This window comes from Phodopus roborovskii, unplaced genomic scaffold, assembly GCF_943737965.1.
Source record: "Phodopus roborovskii unplaced genomic scaffold, PHOROB, whole genome shotgun sequence".
Lineage (NCBI taxonomy): Eukaryota > Metazoa > Chordata > Mammalia > Rodentia > Cricetidae > Phodopus > Phodopus roborovskii.
In genome coordinates this window covers 5,318,300-5,338,378 of record NW_026126636.1, presented here as the reverse complement: position 1 = coordinate 5,338,378, position 20,079 = coordinate 5,318,300, and the positions used below count along the sequence as shown (strand labels likewise).

The 20,079-nt window shown below is 44.8% G+C and overlaps 1 protein-coding gene across 1 annotated transcript; it reads left to right on the top strand.

The window, feature by feature from the left end:
* Positions 1–5,324: 5,324 nt before the first annotated feature.
* LOC127238726 (zinc finger protein 14) lies at positions 5,325–14,470 on the top strand. Its single transcript, XM_051207424.1, has 3 exons — positions 5,325–5,462; positions 9,288–9,414; positions 12,736–14,470. The coding sequence occupies exons 1-3, from the start codon at positions 5,448–5,450 to the stop codon at positions 14,097–14,099; spliced, it is 1,506 nt and encodes a 501-aa protein (XP_051063381.1). The 5' UTR covers positions 5,325–5,447; the 3' UTR covers positions 14,100–14,470.
* The last annotated feature ends 5,609 nt before the right edge of the window (positions 14,471–20,079 follow it).

Genomic DNA, 20,079 nt, shown 5'->3' with positions numbered 1-20,079 from the left:
GCGATAGCGCTCGACAAGTGGCACTGAAACCCGGGAACCTGACATCAGCAGCACAAGGGGGACCCTTCAGTCAGCTGGAGAGGATTCAGAACTGTGGCAGACAGGTAACAAAATAAGGTAAGTTCTGATAGACATGCTATCAGGAAAGCATGTCAGAAGCAGAACGTGAAAATAAGGTAAGTTCTGATAGACATGCTATCAGGATGGCATGTCAGAAGCAGAATGTGACAAAAAGTTGGGTGCGCGCAAAAAGAAAAAGGCTAGCAAAGAGAAAGTGAAAGAGCCCCGAGAGACTGAGCAAAAAAATAAAAATAAAAAAATAAAATAGAAAAGAAACAGAATAATAAAAAGCCACAGATGGAGAGAATATGGATACTGTACGGTATTATATTGTCTTTATATTGTTTGACTGCTGAGGAAACAACTGTTAAAGGAAATGTTGCTGGATTAATTAAATTTATATATTTTAAAAATGCTTTAACTCCAAAATTTAAGTTCAAGGACAAGTTACTGGGGAAAAGGATTTCTATTTTTGTTTCAACAGGAAATAAAAAGCTGTGGATTCCTTCCAGACTAATGTGGTTTGAGCAAGCCAGACCGCCTGAAACAGAGTACCAGGTGATCCTAAATTCAAAACAGCTGAACAAAGCAGCCTTGCAGTTAACTCAGATGTTTCCTGTTTTTGAGGAGGATGGAAATCGTACTCATCAACCTTTGGAACATAAGCAGGTTAAGGAATTGCCTGAATCTGTCCGTGCTTATGGCATTAATGCTAACTACACCTCCTCACAAGTAGAGAGACTGTCTGCTATGGCTATGACCCCTGCAGACTGGATGTTTGTCACAAAAGCATGCCTCACTATGGGGCAATATTTGGAATGGAAAGCCATATGGCATGATCTTAGCCAATCACAGGCCTCCATTGATTCACAATTAAAAGGAGGATTGATTTGGTGCAGGACCAAATTGACATACTCTGGTAGCTAGCCCAACTGGGCTGTCAATGGAAATATTCCAGTTTATGTGTCACCGGTGTACAATATGAAAATTATACAAGAGCTGCAAATCTTTCTAAACAACTTTTTCAGTATCTTTTAGGTGAATGGACAGGAGAATTTGATAGCCTGATGGACCAACTCCGAATGGCCATCGTCCATGTGAATTCCACCCATGTGGACGCCTCTCTATCAGAAGGATCGTTCTCCTGGATCTCCACCGCTTTTTCCCACTTTAAGGAGTGGGCAGGTGTAATGGGGTTTGGCCTGCTTTTATGTGGTGGGGTGGTGCTCCTGCTCTGGTTGGTGTGTAAGCTACGTGCTCAACAGACACATGACAAAGTGGTTATCGCTCAAGCCCTAGCTGCTATAGAGATAGGCTCCTCTCCCACTGTGTGGCTAAGCATGTTAAAAAATGGACATTAATTGTCCAATAGGACAGCCCTTGCACCCTGAGTCTTCTATGACATTGCACCAGGTTAGGGTATCCATTTTTTACCAGAAACAGCCCTAATGCTCTGCGGGGTTTTTTCTCATTGCACGCAGACAGGTGCTTCTTTAGTTTAGCCTACTGTAATAAATTCTTCACGCTCAGGTTGTTTGGCTTAGCACTGCACTCCGTGTTGACTCTAGCCATGAGCAGCTCCGAGAAGGGCAAGTCTGGTTGCATGTGGGTTGGTGTCCAAGGCCCTACCTCCAGGGAAAAGATGCCGGACGGGTATGGCGCTGACTTGGCTGACTACCAGGATTCAGTGTCATTACAATGTCCATCTCATTACTGGAGATCAGACCACTAGCCTTGCCTGTTGCGTTTATAAAACAAAAAAGGGGGAGATGTAGAGAGCCACCGGTGCCATTCCCGAAGATGGCGCCAGGTTCCTGTCCAGAAGCCAGCAAGGCGCAGATGCGCGATCCACGTCATGGTGTGACCGTTACGACCGTTTTTCCTCCTCGGGGTCTTCCCTCAACTTGCTGTAATGAGCCGTGCAATAAACATAGCTGCAGAAGAATCCTGTTGTTGAGTGTCGTTCTTGCAGGCAAGGCGATAGCGCTTGACAGGTAGAGATGTCTGCCTGGCTAATTTGCAGGGATGGCTTACACAGGAGATCATATGCTTATTACATAAGCTTGGGTTTAGGGAGAGACAAAGAGAATAAGTCAGTGGTCAGAGCCCTGGCCAAATAAATGTCCCAGAACCCTTGGGGTAGAATTGTCCAAGTGAGTTGGGTAGATGTGTGTCCAGGTCAGTCCAAGTAAAAGCAATGATACTTTGTGACCCGAGGATGGCGTGACGGGCCCTCACATGAACCTTTTCTTACACCCATTACCAAACCATTTCATGAGCTCCAGTGCTTACAACGTCCTCCTTTTATTTCTTTTTCTCATTCATCTTGAATTTGCGGTCTTCCTGCCTCAGTCTCCAGAAGCTGGGATTTGTGCCGTAAGTCTGACACAAATACAAAGATGTTAGAAGACAGTAGAATTATCTTTTCGGTCTTGGAGGCCTTGGCTTCATCTCCAGTTTGCAAAACAGCGATATCAATCAACCAATAGAAGAATCCACTCAATGTCGGTGGGGCGAAGAAAAGCGGAGGAAGGGAGAAAGTGATAACTCCGAGGAGCCTGGGCGACCTTTCCACCGGCAGATCATGCTGCTGCCTTTAGAGAATGCTTTTACTGAGTGCCCTGATGTAAGCCTACCAGCGCTGGGGTGAGTATATAAGTACCTAATGTAGTGCTTTATCTCACTTACTGAGCTTGTGATGATGAGAGTTCTTAGCCCCTGTAGTTCAACCACACAAACCCCAGCCGGGATAGCTGGGATTGCTCAGTAGGGTGGGGGTTGGGAGAGGGGTCCAGCTGGTCCAAGACTTCATCCAAAGGCCTCCACCCACTCACGACCCCGATTACGCTTGCGCAATCCACTGAGGTCAAACCAGCCCCTCCCACGTTGGACTACATTTCCCAGAGACCTCCGCGCGTCATCCTTCCGGCTGCCTAGCGCCGGGCTGTTGAGAGAGGTGAGTTGATCGCCTGCTTTGAGGAAATGGGCGCGGGGGCGGCGCGGATTTGTCTTTCCGTTGGTTTGAGAGACGTGGAGTCGGTGACCCTGAGTGGACATCAGGTGCCGCTCCGCGACCTCCGCCTTCCCGCTGCAGGCCCAAGGCCCAGCATGGCTCCGAGTTACGGGTGCGAACCCCAGAGAGAAGGTCCCCCGAACAAAAAGACAGCGCGGCTGCGATGGCAGGGCGGCTTTGTCCGCGCCCCGGGCGGCCGTCGCCTCCAGGCTCCCCTCGGGAGGCGGCTCCATCCGCGGCTTCGCATTCCCAGTGGGTTACGCGTGTGGAAGCGGTGGGAATGACTGGCGGGGGCGTGTCCCGAGGCCACCGAACCCCGCACCTTCCAGATTCGTCCTTACTCCCGGTCTTGTTCATCCCTGCGAATGTGAGGGGATACAGGGAGCAAACGATTGTTGCTGCGAACATAGAAATCCAACATTACTGTTGTATGTGTGTGTGTGTGTGGGGGGGAACATAGCCAAGTTACTTTCTTCTTCCTCCTGTTCCTATGAATCGTAATCCTTATTTTTCCGAGCATGAGGACGTTTGCTGTTCTTCTCTGTAACAGAGGAAAAGACCCGGGAGAAGAGACAGATTAATGCAGATTAATATAAACCATCACTCAGATTATGCCTCTGTTGTTAAATGCAAGCCCGCCCCTTCTTTGTGAGGTTACAGGCTTCTTTTTTTTAAGTTTATATTTCACTTATTTATGTGAATGTGTGTATCTCAGTGAGTACAGGTGCCAGCAGAGGCCAGAAGAAGGCATCTTGTCCCCAGGAACTGGAGTTCCAGATGGTTGTGAGCCTCCATGTGGGTTCTGGGAATCGAACTTGGATCTTCTGCAAGAGCAGCCAGTGCACTTAACCGCTGTGTCATGTCTCCTGCCTCACAGATTTTCTTTCTTTCTTTCTTTCTTTCTTTCTTTCTTTCTTTATCATTTTTTTAATTTTTCATTTTTTTTTTATGTGTTTGGTGTTTTGCCTGCTTTTATGTCTGTGCACGGAAGTGTGTGTCTGGTGTCTGAGGAGGATGTCAGATCCTCTGGAACTGGAGTTACCAGACATTTGTGAGCAGCCGTGTGGGTGCTGGGAACTGTCCAAGCAGCCAGTACCAATATCTGTGGATCCATCTCTGCATTCCAGGCTAAGCTTTCTTTACCCTTGAGGCTTGCCTTCCTCTTCCTAGTTTGGTTTTAATTACTGGGAAAGTCATTTGCTAAACCTCCTTACCTAAGAATAGCAATTTTGGCTTGTCTTTTTTTTTAAAATTCAATTTGCACCCATACTAACCAAGATTTCACTATGTAACCCAAGCTGGCCTTCATTTTGTGGGTGACCCTCCTGCCTTGGCCTCCCGGCTGCAATGTGTGCCACTATGCCGAGCCAGGATAGCATTCAATCTTAAATTGATCTGTGTTTCTTCTAATCCCATCTCAGCAACAGCAGCTGTTCCAAACTCCTAAATTACCATATTGTACTAGGTTCAAAGAGCCCCAGAACAACCCAAGGAGCCATACAATTCCAATGCAAATGCAAAGGTTCCATCATATGTAAGATGAGGCCTATTGTATAGCATTGTGCTGAGTAAATGAATTAACTGAGGGCTGGGGATGTGGTATAGTGTTGGCCTACCGTATCCAAAGCCTGAGATGCCATCCTTGGTGTGACAGTGACAGCCTCCCCCTCGGAAACAAAAAAGGAAAGAATTGTAAAACCCATAGGTAGTACTTGGCAGTGTAGCGAAGGGTTCACTATGTCTGCTAGCTGTTATAATACATGACAGCCTCCCTCATCACCTACATCCAAGAAGCATGAATAGTTTGCCACATTTATCTGTCCATGTGCTCCTGGTTGTAGATTGTTGATAATCAAAAATTGCCTGCCAGCTGGGCATGGTGGTTTAATTTTTTCTTTAAAGTTAATTTTTTTGTGTGGGAGTGTTTTGCTTGTACCGCATGCATGGCTGGTGCCTAAGGAAGTGGGAAGAACGTGTCAGACCACCTGGGGCTGGAGTTACAGATGTGAACCTGGGTTCTCTGCAAGAGCAAGTGCTCTTTTTATGTGTGTGTGTTTATGATGAAGTGTTAGGCCTAAGTCAGAACCCTTTAAAAGTGTCTGAACTCCCACACCGTGCCCATCTTGTGCTGGGGTTCCTCAGAGCTGTCTTTAGAAATCTCTGCTTTGGGGTGGGTTTGGGATGGGTGTAACTGTAGTGAAAAGGAGTGATTTGGAATCAACAGTCATGGGAGGAACTAACATAAATCAATCTGGGGACTTTTAGGCACATCTGGATTCATGGATTCTTTTTATTCCAGCTTCGCTTCCCTGAACCCCACAGTTTTCCACAGAGAAATACCGAAGAGCCCACTGGCCCCTGCAGTTCGAATACCATGGCCCTGGCCCAGGTATGTTAATGTTTTCCTCCGTCCCCCTAGATGTACGACTCTGATGTCTGCCTCCCAAGTGCTGGGACTGCAGTGCATACAGCACACTCGGCATCTGTTTTCTCTAAACACTCAGTTTCTAGATGGTCGTGTACATGGTCACTCCTTTTCCAGAACCTTCGGATCTGGTGTGCTCTATGTGACACCTACCCCAGCTCTCATTGCAGAGAGGGTTGGAGACACAGCCCAGAGCTCTACACACTTCCTCCAAGGCTGAGTCTCCCTGACCTGCACAGGGTTCCTTCCAGAGCCACAGAGAGCCCAGGTAAAATGCCTGAGAAAAACCCAGACAACATTTCTCTAGCGTTTTCCCGTGGAGCAACCTTGGGTAATAATTCAAATATTTTTCAATGTGTTATCTTTGTGTGTGTGTGGGGGGTGCGCCACAGTGCACATGTGGAGGTCAGAGGACATTGATTTTTTTCCTTTTGAATTTCATGTAGGTTCCAGGGATCAAAATCAACTTTACCTTCTGGAGCCATCTTGTTAATTCTGAGTTTTAGTACTTACAGGGGAAATTTTTTCTCTTAGTATAGTGATTTTTGTTTTGTTTTGGTTTGTTTTTTGAGACAGGGTTTCTTTGTGTAGCCCTGGCTGTCCTGACTCCCTTTTTAGGGCAGGCTGGCCAGTGATCCACCTGCCTCTGCCCCTTGAAGGCTGGAATTAAAGGCATGTGTCACTATCATCCAGCTTGATTTATTTTTAAATTTTGTTTTATATAGAAAATATGTGTATCCCCAATATACAGTATGGCATTTTATTTATCTTTATTTTAACTAAAGATATTTTATTGGAACATGGATCACTGGGGTCTTCAGTTTCTCTTTTCTTTTTATTTAAATTAGAAACAATCTTATTTTACATATCAATCCCAGTTCCCTCTCCCTCCCATCCTCCTATGCCCCCCCCCCCCACTGATTCCCCCAAACCCCTTATGTTCCCCAGGGAAGGTTAGGCCTTCCATGGAGGATCATCAAAGTCTGTTTAATTACCATTTTTAAAACTGTGTAGATCTGTGTAGTGTAGAGGCCAGAGGCTGACACTGGATGTCTTCCTCAATTTGATTTCTATCTTATTTTTGAGACAGAGTATCCCTGCACATGGGGTTCACCATTCAGCCAGACCAGCTGGCCAGCAAGCCCTAGAAATCTTTCTGTCTACAATGATGAGCTTATAGGCATGCAGTTACAGGCACATACCTGTCTTTTTACATGACTGCTGGGAATCCAAACCCAGGTCATCATGCTTTTGTGGCAGGTCCTTTACTGACTGAGCCATCTCTCTAGTCCCCAAAATGGTACTTAACAAACTGTCTAGTGATGTTCGTTTGCAAATCATAAATGTATAGTGTCGGAAGCTGTCTTTGTGGGGTTGCAATTGGAACCAGCTGAGCAGATCCAAGTTCCTACCTGAGTGGGGGAGTGGATGAGGGAAAGGCTAGCTATAGACGATAAAGAAAAGACAGAGAGACAGAATAAAATCAGGAGGGCAGATCAGTCAATACTGAAATGCCACGAGTTTATTTTCCACCTCTTATTTTTCACCTTAACCAAAAAGGAAAACATGGGATCATGTACATGGAACAAACCGACTTTTCTTCCTCACTTATTCTAAGGGTTCAGTAACCACAACTCAGATACAACTTCTCCTTCCCTAGCCTGGAGAGTCAGGAGTAGCTACGCTTCAGACCAGTTCTGTTGTTATTTAGACTAAGACAGACAGACATCCTACTGCAGCCACAGCTTTGACCTTTAGGTCTCATGACTTGCTGAGGACAGCTTTGAACCCTCTGTCCTTGTGCCAAGATGGAGCGCACAGCCATCTTTATGGGCGCTTGCAGTATAGCTGAATACGTTTTCATAATTGAGAAAGGAATGTGCTAGCACTTTCGCTGGCCCCTTCAGTCAGCTCCCATCCAGGTGGCCCAGATGAAGACACTGCTCTTGCTTCAAATACTACAGATTAATGTTACCTGTGTTTGACCTGACCTTTCTCTTCCTCCCTCCCCCCTTTTTTTCTGTCTTTTTTCTCCCCTCTCCCTCCCTCTCTTTTCTTCTCTGTTCTCTTTGACAGGGTCTTACTGTGTTGCCCAAGCTGGCCTTGAACTTGAAATTTTCCTGTATCCACTTTGGACAAATACACCAACTCTGCCCAGCTCTGATTTTTAATTTTGAGCTTTAAGTGGAGTTAGGTAGTTCAATACATTTTATTTTATTATCTAGGGAGAGTCTGGTTATCTTATAATAGGATTGCTAGCCTGTCAGAACCATCTGTGGCTATTTTAAAGTACATGCATCATTGATATGAATGTATGGAAAGGAAGCAGACATCGACCCCTGACTTCCACGACCTTACGCTCTCTAAGGCTTTCCAATTGGATGGGTTAGGTAAGGATGTAACTGAGGGTGTATGTCATAAGAGATAGCTTTCCATGTAAGGCTGGGTATGGAGGGGCACACCTTTAATCCTAACACTCAGGAGACGGAGGCAGGAGAGTCTCTGTGAGTCGGAGGCTAGCTTGGTTTAAATAGTGAGTTCCATGCCATGCAGCGCTACATAGTGAGACCCTGTCTCAAAAATCAAAATTAAATGAATAATGTAATCTCTCGTCATCTTTGTTAGGTGGAGAGAGAGAACTGATTCTCATAAGTTGTCCTCTGATCCATGCACATAAAATAAATACATACATAGACATACAGGGGAGGAAGCCACTGGTCCAAGGTGCTATCTTCATGGTATTTTCATGACTTAAGTGTCCTGTACCTAGGGACAGAAAAGACATTCAGTTAGATCTGCTAGGCAGGACAAGGAGGGTGACTGGTCTGTAAGTTTAGATACTCTAAGCAAGAGCTAGGTGAGCTTTTGGGATTGGGCCAAGGTCAATAATTTTGTTTTTTTTTTTTTTTTTTTTTTTTGGTCAGGGTTTTATTATGTAGCCATGACTGGCTGGCTTAGGACCAGATTGGCCTTGAAATCATGGGAATTTTCCAAGTGCTGGGATTAAAGGCACCTCCATCACTGCCTCAAATATCTAATTGTTAAGAAGAGATACTAGATATATCTAATGTGGTCAAGACAAGGACAAGTGTTTACCGAAAACTTAAAACTTAAATAGTTGATGGGAACAAATTTAAAATAGACTCTGACTTTGTAATGAAGGTGAATCAGTCTGTCTCAGATATTTTGTGGTGTATTCAGAATGATTTTTTTTTTTTTTTTGTGAAGAAAATTTTGACACTGTGTTTTTGTGATCATTGAGGCTTAATGTCATTATTTCTGTAGAATTTATAACGGGATCACATAGTACACTATACAGTTGGGTTCATTTGTGGGTTTTGTTGTATTCATTTCCAGAATGTGCCCCCCCCCTTTCTCTCTCAATGCAAATGGAATAAACATTTACTTATTTTAGCTGTGTGGTAGGGGCACATGTCTTTAATCCTAGCACTCGGGAGGTAAAGGCAGGTGACCTCTGTGAGTCGGCCTGGTCTACAGAGTGAGTTTCAGGACAGCCAGGACTACACAGAGAAACCCTGTCTCGGAAAACAACAACCAGAAAATTGTTTTAAACGTTAATTGTATGTGCACCTGCAGCGGGATATAGGAGCGTGTCGCCCTGTGCTTCTGAGACCCCGATTTTCAGGGTCTCTGTCCCTCTTGTACTGTTCAGCCCCCTGCTGTTTGAGTGCAGTGTGCCCCCCCACTCTGCAGTACAGTCCTCCTCCTCTCTCCACTCTCCTAAAAGAGGAATTCTCTCATGCACTACCCCGAGTTTGTGTTTCTCAGGGTTCAGTGACATTCAGGGATGTGGCCGTAGATTTCTCGCAGGAAGAATGGGACTTTCTGGACTCCGCTCAGAAGAGCCTGTACAGGGACGTGATGTGGGAGAACTATAACCACTTCATCTCGATGGGTGAGTGCGTCTGCCCCAGAGGACCAGCCCCCCTGGTGCCTTTGGTAGGTTAGGCCCTCCCATGTAACGTCTAATCATTCTTGCCTGGGCTGGCCCTTTCATTTTCTCAGACTGTGACCTCTGGCTTTCTTCGTGTCTGGGTTCCCCTGGTATCTAAATTGGATATGGTAGAAGTATTTTCTAAGACAGCAGATTGCATACTGCATTTGAGCCCAGAACTGATGTAGACGACACTCCCCTCTCCCCTCTAGTTTCAAGAGCAAAGCATGTGGGATGTGGGACATAGACTTAAAGTTCTACCTGCTCTACATTTGCAAGTTAAATCTGGGCTGGGGCGGTAGCTCAGTGATAGAGCTAGGGTGTGTGGAGCCCTGGGTTTAATCCCAGTATATACACACATACACACAATTTACCGAGGTGGCCTCAGAAACAGGGAGGATGTGAAGCAGCCTGCCCAAAGCTGTAGTTGTGCAATGCAGCCTCTCTGTAGAACCTGGATAAATTGCATGAAGTCCTTAATCATCTGGCATTTATTCCTTGCAGTCTCTAGGGCTCCCTGAAATGGTTATTCTGGAGCTCTGTCCTATGGATTTAATGCTTTGGTTTATGAAGTACCATTTTGGAGACAGGCATGGTGGTGTTCCTGTACTCGAGGGGAAGACAGGAAGATAGCCACTTTAGCGCTGGGCTGGGCTGTGTAGTGAGCTCCAGGCCTGTCTCAGAGCATCACCATCTGACTTACAACTAATTAAACATTTAATGAAATCTGGCAGTAGAGGTTTTCAGGTTTATAATTCAGTGTGGCATTTTCCTATTAAGCAGGACCTTCCATTTCTAAGAGAGATATGATTACCTTCCTGGATGAAGACAGGAAGGAGCCTGAGATAGTTGTGAAAGATGGGAGAAGAAGATATTGTCCTGGTAAGTGAGGGTGAGCTGGTCCCGGGGACCGTTGCTCCAGCTAGTTGCTCGGCTCAGTAATGGGGGATCCTTGCTGAGAGACGGATTGTTGGGGATCTCTCTTTCAAAGCCTTGGCCTCAAGGGAAACTTGAGACCTGAATAAAAGCCCTGGTTGTCCTGTGACTCAGTCAGTAGACCAGGCTGGCCTCAAACTCAGAGATCCGCCTGCCTCTGCATCCTGGGTGCTGAGACTAAAGGTGTGCACCACCACCCTGCTGCCAAATTGCTTTCTGTTGAACTTGATTACTTTGGTTCTCAATCTCCATAATTCCTTCCTACTTCAAAGGAAACTGTTCTCAGCAGAAAGGAAAAAACTAGAGTAAATACAGGAACAACTCAGAAAAATAAAACAGGAAGGGTGATTTGTAAAGGCAAAATGGAAATAAATGTCATTTAGAATGTGAGTGAAGTTAGTGAACACTTAGTTGGACTACTTGAGAAAAAGAACATAAGTTACTACCCTGAATGAAAGAAGGGTTTTCCCTCTCTTCTGAGGCTGTGAAAAGACATCATGAGTAACTTTGCACCAGGAAATTTGACAGCGTGTGTGAGGTAGAAATTGAAAAATGCAATATTACAAAAAAAAAAAAAAATCTCAAGTCTATTAAAGTATGGAATTATTATGAAAAATCTTTTGTGAAGAAAATGCTCAGGTATTTTGACTGGTGGGAAATTCTATTAAAAATTTATGGGAGAAATAGCATTATTGTATGAATTTCTCCAGAAAATAAAGGTATACCTCAGCCTAATTTATAAGGCCTACATAACTGTCATGTTGTACTTGACATTTACTGAAAAAAAATTGTAAACCAACCCTTATTACTTATGTATACATGTATAAATTTCTTAACACTATACTAGGAAGTCAAACTCACAAAATATTTAAAAATGATAATCAAGTGGACTTCATTCCTGCTTAATTATTGAAGCTCAGTTTCTAATATTGAGACACTGTTAGTTTCATGTCCCCATATTAAACAAAAAGGAGAGGCTATATGGTTAGTATGTAATGTAAAATACCACATGACAAAACTCAACATCCATCCCTGGTCTAAACAAACAGACAGACCTATTAGTGAGCAGGGCCTGGTGGTACACGCCTGAAATCTTAACACTCGGGAGGATGGAGACATGGCCCCTCACTAAGACAGGCTGCTTCCGTCCCCCTTAATGGTGGCCTGCCTGTGTTCAGGCTTCTGTGTACATGAGTGTGTGTTGGGGAGAGAATGTTCCTGTGTGAGGATGTGCATGTGCCTGGGTATGCGCTCACACGAGTGTGAGTGTGTGTGCATGTGAGGGCAGAGGCCTATGTGGCGTGCCTTCCTAATTGCTTTCTTCGCTTCAGTCTTTGAGACACGGCCTCGTACCTGGAGCTCGCTTTGCCAGACTGTCAGGCTAGCAAATCCCCAGGGTCCCTCTGTCTCTGCCTGCCTGTGCACACTGCCACCCCTGGCTTTTTACTTGGGTGCTGGGGATGTAAGCTCAGGTCTGCATGTTCCAGAACAAGCGCCTTACTGACTGAGTTGTCACCTCATCTCCCTTCCTCCCTTCCTGAGACAAGGATGACCTTGAACTCTTGCTTCCAACATCTGAGAGTAGGACTGAGTGGTTAAGAACTGCCACATCCAGTTTGGTCTTTACCTTTTTCTTTTCTTTTCTTTTTGAAGTGGGATCCTTTGTTGCTCAGGCTGGCTTCTAACTCCCAGGGTCAAGTAATTCTTCCCCCTTAGCCTCTCTGGAAGTTGGGAATATAAGCACACATTAAACTTTCCAGTTGAGGTTTTTTTTGGTTTTTTTGTTTGGTTTCTTTTGGGGGGGGTGGGTTGGGTTTTGTTGTTGTTTCATTTTTTAGTTTTAGAGATGATCTTACTTTGTAGCTTAAGCTGTCCTGAGACTTTGTGTAACCCAGGCTGGACTTGAACATGCAGCGTCTTCCTGCATTAGCTTCCTGAATGCTGGAATTTTGGATGGATGTGAGCCTACTTGGCCTTATTTTCACATGTGCTGTCCCGAAACAGGACTCATACGTAATCTTTATGCATTTTAATATTCATAAAGTGGCTTTTGCCACACTGAGTACCTTTACCCCTTGACATAACAACTATAGTGTTGTTAGTGTTGTTAGTGATATGATTGTACACAATTGTGTGTTAATGCCTACTGTTTTTCCTTGAATTTTTGTATAGGATGGGGGTTTGGGGGGTGCACATGGATAGTATTTTTTCAGAAATACCTGTTTATAGGAAGACATGACTTTAGGTCCTTTTATTTGTCTATAGTTTTCTTCCTTCTGGAATGGGAATGGAGCATGTTTCTTGTTTTGTTTTGTTTTGTTTTGTTTTGTTTTTTTGTTTTTTCAGATTTGGAGCCCAGATTCAAGACCAATACTTCATTGTCAGACAAGGATCTCTATGAAGTGTATTCATTACAGTGGGAGTTGATGGAGAAAATTAAAAGTCACAGCCCTCAGGTTTCTGGTCTTAGAGATGATTGGGACTACAAAAGCAAGGTTGAGCGACAAAAGGAACCACAGAAAGGTTATTTTGGGCACTTGAAAATTACCTCTGAAAAAGGCCCATACAAAAAGCACAGTTTCCTTACTGAGTATCAGAAAGTTCAGAATGGAGAAAAGTTCTATGAATGTAAAGAGTGTAGGAAGACCTTTATCCGCCGCTCAACACTTAGTCAACACTTGAGAATCCATACTGGTGAGAAACCTTACAAATGCAAAGAATGTGGGCAACCCTTCAGACAGCGGGCACACCTTATCCGACACTACAAACTTCACACTGGGGAGAAGCCCTATGCGTGTAAGGAATGTGGGAAAGCCTTCACAGTGCTCCAGGAACTCACCCAGCATCAGCGACTCCACACTGGTGAAAAGCCGTATGAATGCAAGGAGTGTGGGAAGGCCTTTCGGGTACATCAGCAGCTGGCTCGGCACCAGAGGATCCACACTGGGGAGAAACCCTACGAGTGCAAGGACTGTGGGAAGACCTTCAGACAGTGTACACACCTTACCCGACACCAGCGACTTCACACTTCTGAGAAGCTGTATGAATGTAAGGAGTGTGGGAAAGCCTTCGTGTGTGGCCCAGACCTTCGAGTACACCAGAAAATCCACTTCGGTGAGAAGCCCTATGCATGTAAAGACTGTGGCAAGTCTTTCAGGATATGCCAACAGCTGACCGTCCATCAGAGTATCCACACTGGGGAGAAACCCTATGAATGTGAGGAATGTGGGAAGGCCTTCCGGTTGAGGCAACAGCTTGTTCGCCATCAGAGAATCCACACCCGTGAGAAACCCTATGAATGTGTAGACTGTTGGAAGACCTTCAGTAGTTACTCCCAGCTGATTTCCCATCAGAGCATTCATGTTGGTGAAAGACCCTTTGAGTGCGAAGAATGTGGGAAGGCCTTCAGACTTTACTCTCAACTCACTCAACATCAGAGCATCCACACAGGTGAGAAGCCTTACGAATGCAAGGAGTGTAGGAAACCTTTCCGACTGCTCTCACAGCTCACTCAGCACCAGAGCATCCACACCGGGGAGAAGCCTTATGAATGCAAGGACTGTGGGAAGGCCTTTAGACTTTATTCATTTCTTTCTCAACACCAGAGGATCCACACTGGCGAGAAGCCCTACAAATGTAAGGAGTGTAAGAAGGCCTTCAGACAACACTCACACCTCACCCAGCATCAGAAGATCCACAGTGGAACCTAAGCAAAACCTCAGTTCTGTGTTACATTTGCAAAATGTCAGGAAATCCAGTTTTGAGAGTCATTTATTTCATGCTTATAGTAAGCATAAGAAAGACTGTGTTGCTTTAAAACCCCTCCATTCTCACTTAGGTGTTACCTATCCTCAGCAGATTCCTATGAAAGAATAATTTGATGAATGTAGGAAAGCCTTTAGTCTTATCTGTTGCCATCTCCATTTAACTACTCTCTTCTCCCCTGTGAGACAGGACACTAAATATCAATGCCTTGTTTTGCTCACTGACAAAATGATGATAATAGTACTTACACATTATATTTATTGTTATGTAACAAATTACTAGAAAAACAGTAGTTTAAATACTATACATTTATTATCTAAAGATTCCTATAGATCAAAAGTCCAGGCAAGCCTTAGTTGGGTCTTCGAGGTTTCAGCTAAGGCTGGGCTTTCACCTGAAGTCTTAACTAGAGGAGGATCCACATTGAATGTAACTGGTTAGATACCTCAAACACCTGAATTCTTTTGAGAGCTGATACATTGAAGTCTTCAGTTTCTAGATGGCCATTGGCTAAGAGATGAGTGAAGTTCCTGACCACATTGACCATCCCAGTGTGGCTGCTGGGTTTGGCTTTATTTATTTGTTTATTTATTTATTTTGAGACAGGGTTTCTCTGCATAGCTCTGGCTGTCCTGGAATCAGCTCTGTAGACCAGGCTGGCCTCAAACTCACAGAAACCCTCCTGCCTCTACCCTTGAATGCTGGGCTTAAAGGTATGCACCACCACCACTACCCAGCGCAGCTGTTGTTTAAATGAGATTGTGGAATCTAAGAAAGATGGGTGCTAGCAGGATGGAAGTCAGCTAGCAAAACTGAAGTTATAATCTGTGTAATCAAATCATAAAAGAAATATCACTTTTACAAGCAGTTTTCCCGCCAGCCTGGTCCCACAACCGTGTCATCCCCAAATAACACAGAGAGACACTATATTAGATATGAAGCTGTTGGCCTGTTACTAGCATTTCTTATTGGCTAGCTCTGTCTTACATATTAACCCAGTTCTACCAATCTAAGTGTTTCACGTGGTCTTATTTTCCTGCAGAGAGGGTCCGGAGTTCTGCTCTCTCAAGTTTCTACATCTTGTCTACTATATCTCCCAAAATCCTCCTTGTCTCCTAGTCCCGCCTATTTGCTTTCCTATTGGCCAACAGTACTTTATTCGTTAACCAATAAGAGAAACATATTTACAGAATGCCATCTCCCATCATATCACATCATTTTATCACTTTCTGCTGGTTAAAAAACAAGTTCTCAGACTCAAGAAGATTGCATGAAATTGAATACTACAAGACAGGGACCAGTGATACGAGTTTAGAGCCCACCTGCTGTACTGCATAATAGAATGAATTTAAGAACGAAGTAGTTAACACTTGACAGAGTAGCAGTCATAGTAACATGTATCCTATTTTAAATGTCTATGATTATTATTAGTATTGTCAGTTCATATAAAAGGAAGATGATCCTATGGAAGTAATAAATATAAAAATGCTTCCTTCACATCTCTCATTTATAAACCTCAAAGTAATTTCTTCTGGCTAAGATCTAGCAGCTTATAGTAATTGGGAGATTTTTGTCAGTTGAGCTGCATCAACAACTTCATGATGAAAAGAGGCTGAATTTCATGAATTCAGGGCTTGTAAAACTTAGCTGTTAAAGATTCAGAGGAAATGGCTTCTTCAAACCGAAAAAAGCAGATCATTTAGAATCCCTTCTCTGACTGAATTCAAGATGAGTCACACAATCTCAAGGATAGCATAGAACAACCAGCCAGTTAGAGATTTCCTTTTTACTAATACACATATGCAGACACTAGGGTTGGAGAACTGGCTTAGTGGTTAAAATGCTTGCTGTGTAAGCAGGAGGACCCAAGTGAGGATCGCCAGGAGCCATGTTAAACGCCATTAGATGTGGTGGCTCACCTGTAATTCCAGCCTCTGGAAAAGAGACTAGATGTCCAAAGCAAGCTGACTAGCAAGACCATAGTAGTTACATCGATGAGCTCTGGGTTGGATTAAGAGACTGCCCCAGTTTGACCAAAGTTTATAAAGTTCTGTAGAAAACTCACTTGATTTCCACATTGTGTGTGGCATGAGGAAGAGAAGGCAAGCGCCATATAACAAGGCCCAGTTAAGTACATGGGCATCACTTTGAAATAGTTGAAGAGAAAATGTAAGAGCATCTTGGAGACAGGAGCAAGTGTCAAGGGGTTTACGGATGTGTTAGAGATGCAGTCTGAAATAAGATATACCAATGTGCATCTCTGGAGAGCCAGGTATGGTGGTGTGCACATGTAATTCTGAGACAGGTATTCTAGGCTCAGGGGGCTAAGGAAGGGTTGCTAGTTCAAGGCCAGTCTGAGCCATATCACAGGGCTACATCTAAAATGAAAGAGAAAACAAATCCAGCAAAAGAAAGGGAATTGACAAAACCAGGCTTAGAACTACACAGAACCCCAGCATTCTGGAGGCAGAGGCAGGCAGATCAATGGGTTTGAGGCCAGCTTGGTCTACAGAGTGAGTTCCAGGACAGCCAAGTCAAGATAAATCCCTTCTCAAAATAATGGAGTTGACAGAATGGGTCTAGAGTGGCAAAGCATTGGTAAGTGATTGGGTGAAGTTATTAGATCCTTGAGGGCCATTGTTCCATTCCCACTGTTGTACATGTCTAAAATTCCAATATTTTAACAACCAAAACAAACTGGAAACTAGTAAGTGATGAGATGCCTGTACATTTAAACTGGTTAAATGCCACCAAACTGACAAGGAGGCAAGTGACACCCTCGATATACCAAGGAAGTTCTTTGTGAGGTTGTCACGTAAAACAGGTGTTGACTACCAAGAAGTGTGAAGTAAATGAATCCAGTAGTAAAGCAAGCAAAAGCTTTAGGAAATAGCTCTTAGCAAGATTTTCAAATTAACTTCATGTTAAAATAAGCTTGAGTAGAACAAACGAAAGTGAGTTGGGTATGCTGTCACAGCTGTGATATCAGCACTCAGAAGGCCGATACAGGAGATGTAGGGATTTAAGACTAGCTACATAGCAAGATCCTGGTTCAAGAAATAGTAATAGTAGTAATGATGGGACAATAAAACCAGTCAGGGTGATGGCTCAGTCAGTAAAGTACATGCTGCCAACACACGATGACTTGGGATCCCTGGCCACCATGGAAGAACCACCTGTGACTTTTTCATGCGTCTGTAACCCAGCACGGGGAGACAGCAGTGGTATGGGTGGCACCTGGCAGAACCTTAAACTTGCCTGTAAGACTGGCAGTCACTGAAGCTCCAGATCCAGTGAAGAGTCCAGGTTCAGTCTCAAAACCATAAGGCGAGCTGGGCATGGTGGCACACCTTTAATGCCAGCACTCCATAGCAGAGGCAGGCAGATCTTTGTGAATCTGAGGCCAGCCTGGTCTATATAAGGAGCTCCAGGCCAGCTGGGGCTCCATAGTAAGACCCTGTCACAAATAAGTAAATAATGAGATAGAAAGCGGCTGAGGAAGACCCTTGATACCAATCTCTCTCATCTCTCTCTCTCACACATACACATACACACACGCGCGTGCGCGCGCAAAGAAAATTAGACAAAGCTCCAAAAAATAGCATCTAGACAAACTTCAGGTCTTAAAGCTATGTTCTTCCTAAGTCTAAGTGAAGTTTGTTAGAATTTATTACAAAACTTACCTCCTAGTGTATAAAGCAAGGACATGACTGAAGATGGGGCTTTAAATGAGCTGACAAGACCCAAGATAATGACAAATAGATATTTGTTTGGGAAGGACTTACACAGATAAGAGTAAATAACCGCCTCACCTTCCTGCCCCAGAAGATGCAGTCTCTGCCCTATGCAACCCAAGAGAGCAAGAGCCAACCCTTATCAGTGGGTCAAGTCTGCACCTGAAACCACGCCCAGAGGGTGTGGCAACCGCTACAAGTTCACTGGCAAGGCGAGATGCCACTACACATGACCACTCCATGGTACAGTTGAGGAGAAGGTTTTTACTGTAGATGCGAGGGAGAATACAGCCACAGGCATCTGGAAGAGTTCAGATCAGGGAGAGAAATGAATAGACTAGACATAGTCAAAGACTGGACCAGGCCATGAGAGAGGAGGGGGAAAGCGAGAGACAGCCAAGAGGGCCACGGTCAAAATGACAGGGTTACATAGGAGTGAGAAGCTAGGGGGAGGGAAGCCCAGGACCTGGAGTTTAGGGTAGGGGTGGGGTGAGAAGAGCTGAGGGGCCAGGATGCCAGCATGCACCCTGTGACAGGTGCTTGTGATGCTGAGAACCGGAGGCCAGCATGTGCTTTGGTGTGCTAATAGGTTCCACAGATAGCCATTTGTCCCCAGTTTATTTTGAACCTGACCTTTCAGCCTGTTTGTTAATAAGGGCCAACACAAGCTCGTCTGTAACTACTTCTTGGCTGAGATTAGGGTGTTGTTGTTAGAACCCAGGAAGGTAGGAATGCTGGCCAAAGGCTGGGGGACATCTGCTTTGCTGGCTGTCCAGGTTCAGTGGGACCACCTGGAGCTAGTGAGGTGCAGGCCATGTTGGAGCAGTCGGGGGCAGGTTCTGAAGGATCACCACCCGGTGCTGTCATGTTGCATACAGTTTGAGGACATCTTTGCAGATTGAGTTGATTGGAAATCTGGGGACAGAAGGTAAAGGTAAGGAGCTTAGGGGAAATCTGTCTTGGGTGTACACTTGAAACTTCCAGGCCTGTGGCTCTAGTAGCTGTAGGGTGGAGAGGATCCCAAGACCGGGGAAAGGGGGTCCACCCTTAGGGGTAGGCTAAGTTGAAGCAAAATTCGGGCTGTAGATTGACAGTATTTAGCTGAAGTCCGTGAGAAGTGGTGGATCCATCACAATTCCCTGAAGCTTACATGGATTCTTTAAAGTTTACAAAGGAGACAAAGGTTTTAGATATATTAGCATTAATTACCATTATTCATAATCTACACTGATATATTCATTGTGTCTGTAAACAGCTGGAGAAGTCTCATGCCCTGCAATGCCCAGTGCTGGGGTGATAAGCAGATGCCATCACATCCAGCCGTTTCCTTCCCTTTTTAAAGGTGTGTGTGTGTGTGTGTGTGTGTGTATGCACATGTGGAATTCAGAGGACAATTTTGAGAGGTTCATTTTTTCCTTCAATTATGGGGGATGGAACTCAGGTTGTCAGGGCTGGTGGCGAATGCCACTCCTGCCCTTTTTCTTAATGGGTAGCTCTGGGTCATGGGGACTGACACTTAGGTCATTAGTGAAAGCATGGGGCTTTGCCCAGTGAGCCATCTCACCAACCCACCTAAGAAACTTTACTCAGCAGGGACCTTGGGGTCTTACCTACTTTTATGTCACAACATAAACTAGAGTCATCTGAGAGAAAGGACCCCAGTGATTGATGGGGGAGAGCCCAGCCCATTGTGGGTGGGGCCACCCCTGGGCAGATGGTCCTGGGAGCTGAGCAAGACATGAGAACAAGCCAGTAAGCAGCACCCCTCCATGGCTTCCCCATCGGCTCCTGCCTCCAGGTTCCTTCCCAATTTGAACTCCCATCTTGGTCTCCCTCAATGGGTTGTGATTCAGAATACGTAGGGCAATAAACCCTTTCCTTGCTTTTGGTCAGGGTGTTTCATCACAGCAGTATAACTTTAACTAAGACAGAAGGCATGGGGCTCGTGTGGCTTTGCTGGTCCCTCTGATGGGTCAGGGTTTCCATGAGCTAAAATGCAGTCTACGGATCTGACAGACTTTGATTGACTCTTCAGTTCAGTTCATAATGTGCTAAACAACCAAGAGGGGGCGAGGAAGGGCAGAACGAAGCCGACCTCACTCGAAAGCAAATGCTACGCTTGTGAGCCTGCAGGGGTGGACATTAGAGGCACAGCAGTGATCATTTCGTGTCAGCCACTGTAGAGAGAGGA

Bases quoted from the DNA above. Each gene is read 5' to 3' on its own strand.
- LOC127238726 (XM_051207424.1), top strand. The intron at 9,415-12,735 runs GTGAGTGCGTCT...TTGTTTTTTCAG, and splicing joins TAACCACTTCATCTCGATGG to ATTTGGAGCCCAGATTCAAG.